A 460-nucleotide genomic window follows, 5' to 3' on the forward strand; every position below is an offset into this window, starting at 1 on the left:
CCCGTGTCTCAGCTGCACGGGCACGGTGTGGGCAGCGTCACCATTGCGGGCAGCATCCCTGCAGGAGCAGGGCTAGGGGCAGGAGGAGCAGCGTCGGTGAGACGGAGACCTCGGCAGCACCACCGCAGTCCTGGGCGTTTTCCTGCAAGATGGGAGAGAAGGTGTCAGCTTGCTGGTGGCTGCCGGTAGAGGAAAGGGAGCCTGCCCCTCACCTTTGGAAGGGGGACCAATGCCTGTGGCCAAAAGGAAAGATCACCAGGGCAAAGGAAGGGACGGGTTTGATGCCTGTGGGCCATGACAACCACCTGTGAGCTAGGAAGCCACTCGCCTCTTTGGCTTTCACCATGCTCTGCCCCACACCCTGAAATCCATCCCCCAGCCTCAGAGGCTGCAGCAGGATCGGCTCCCCCCTGCAGCTCCTTCCCGAGTCCTATGCTGCCAGTGTGTCCCTGTGTTTGCT

The 460-nt window shown here is 62.2% G+C and overlaps 1 protein-coding gene across 1 annotated transcript in view; it reads right to left on the reverse strand.

The window, feature by feature from the left end:
- Positions 1-37: 37 nt before the first annotated feature.
- LOC103779996 (voltage-dependent calcium channel subunit alpha-2/delta-4-like) overlaps positions 38-460 on the reverse strand; it is a 13,460-nt gene continuing 13,037 nt past the window's right edge. Inside the window, exon 8 of the mRNA XM_008947644.1 lies at positions 38-142. Within this exon, the coding sequence (XP_008945892.1) occupies positions 38-142 (105 nt within the window). The remainder of the gene's footprint in view (positions 143-460) is intronic.

Source organism: Merops nubicus, unplaced genomic scaffold, assembly GCF_000691845.1.
Source record: "Merops nubicus isolate BGI_N331 unplaced genomic scaffold, ASM69184v1 scaffold8939, whole genome shotgun sequence".
NCBI classification, from domain to species: Eukaryota; Metazoa; Chordata; class Aves; order Coraciiformes; family Meropidae; genus Merops; species Merops nubicus.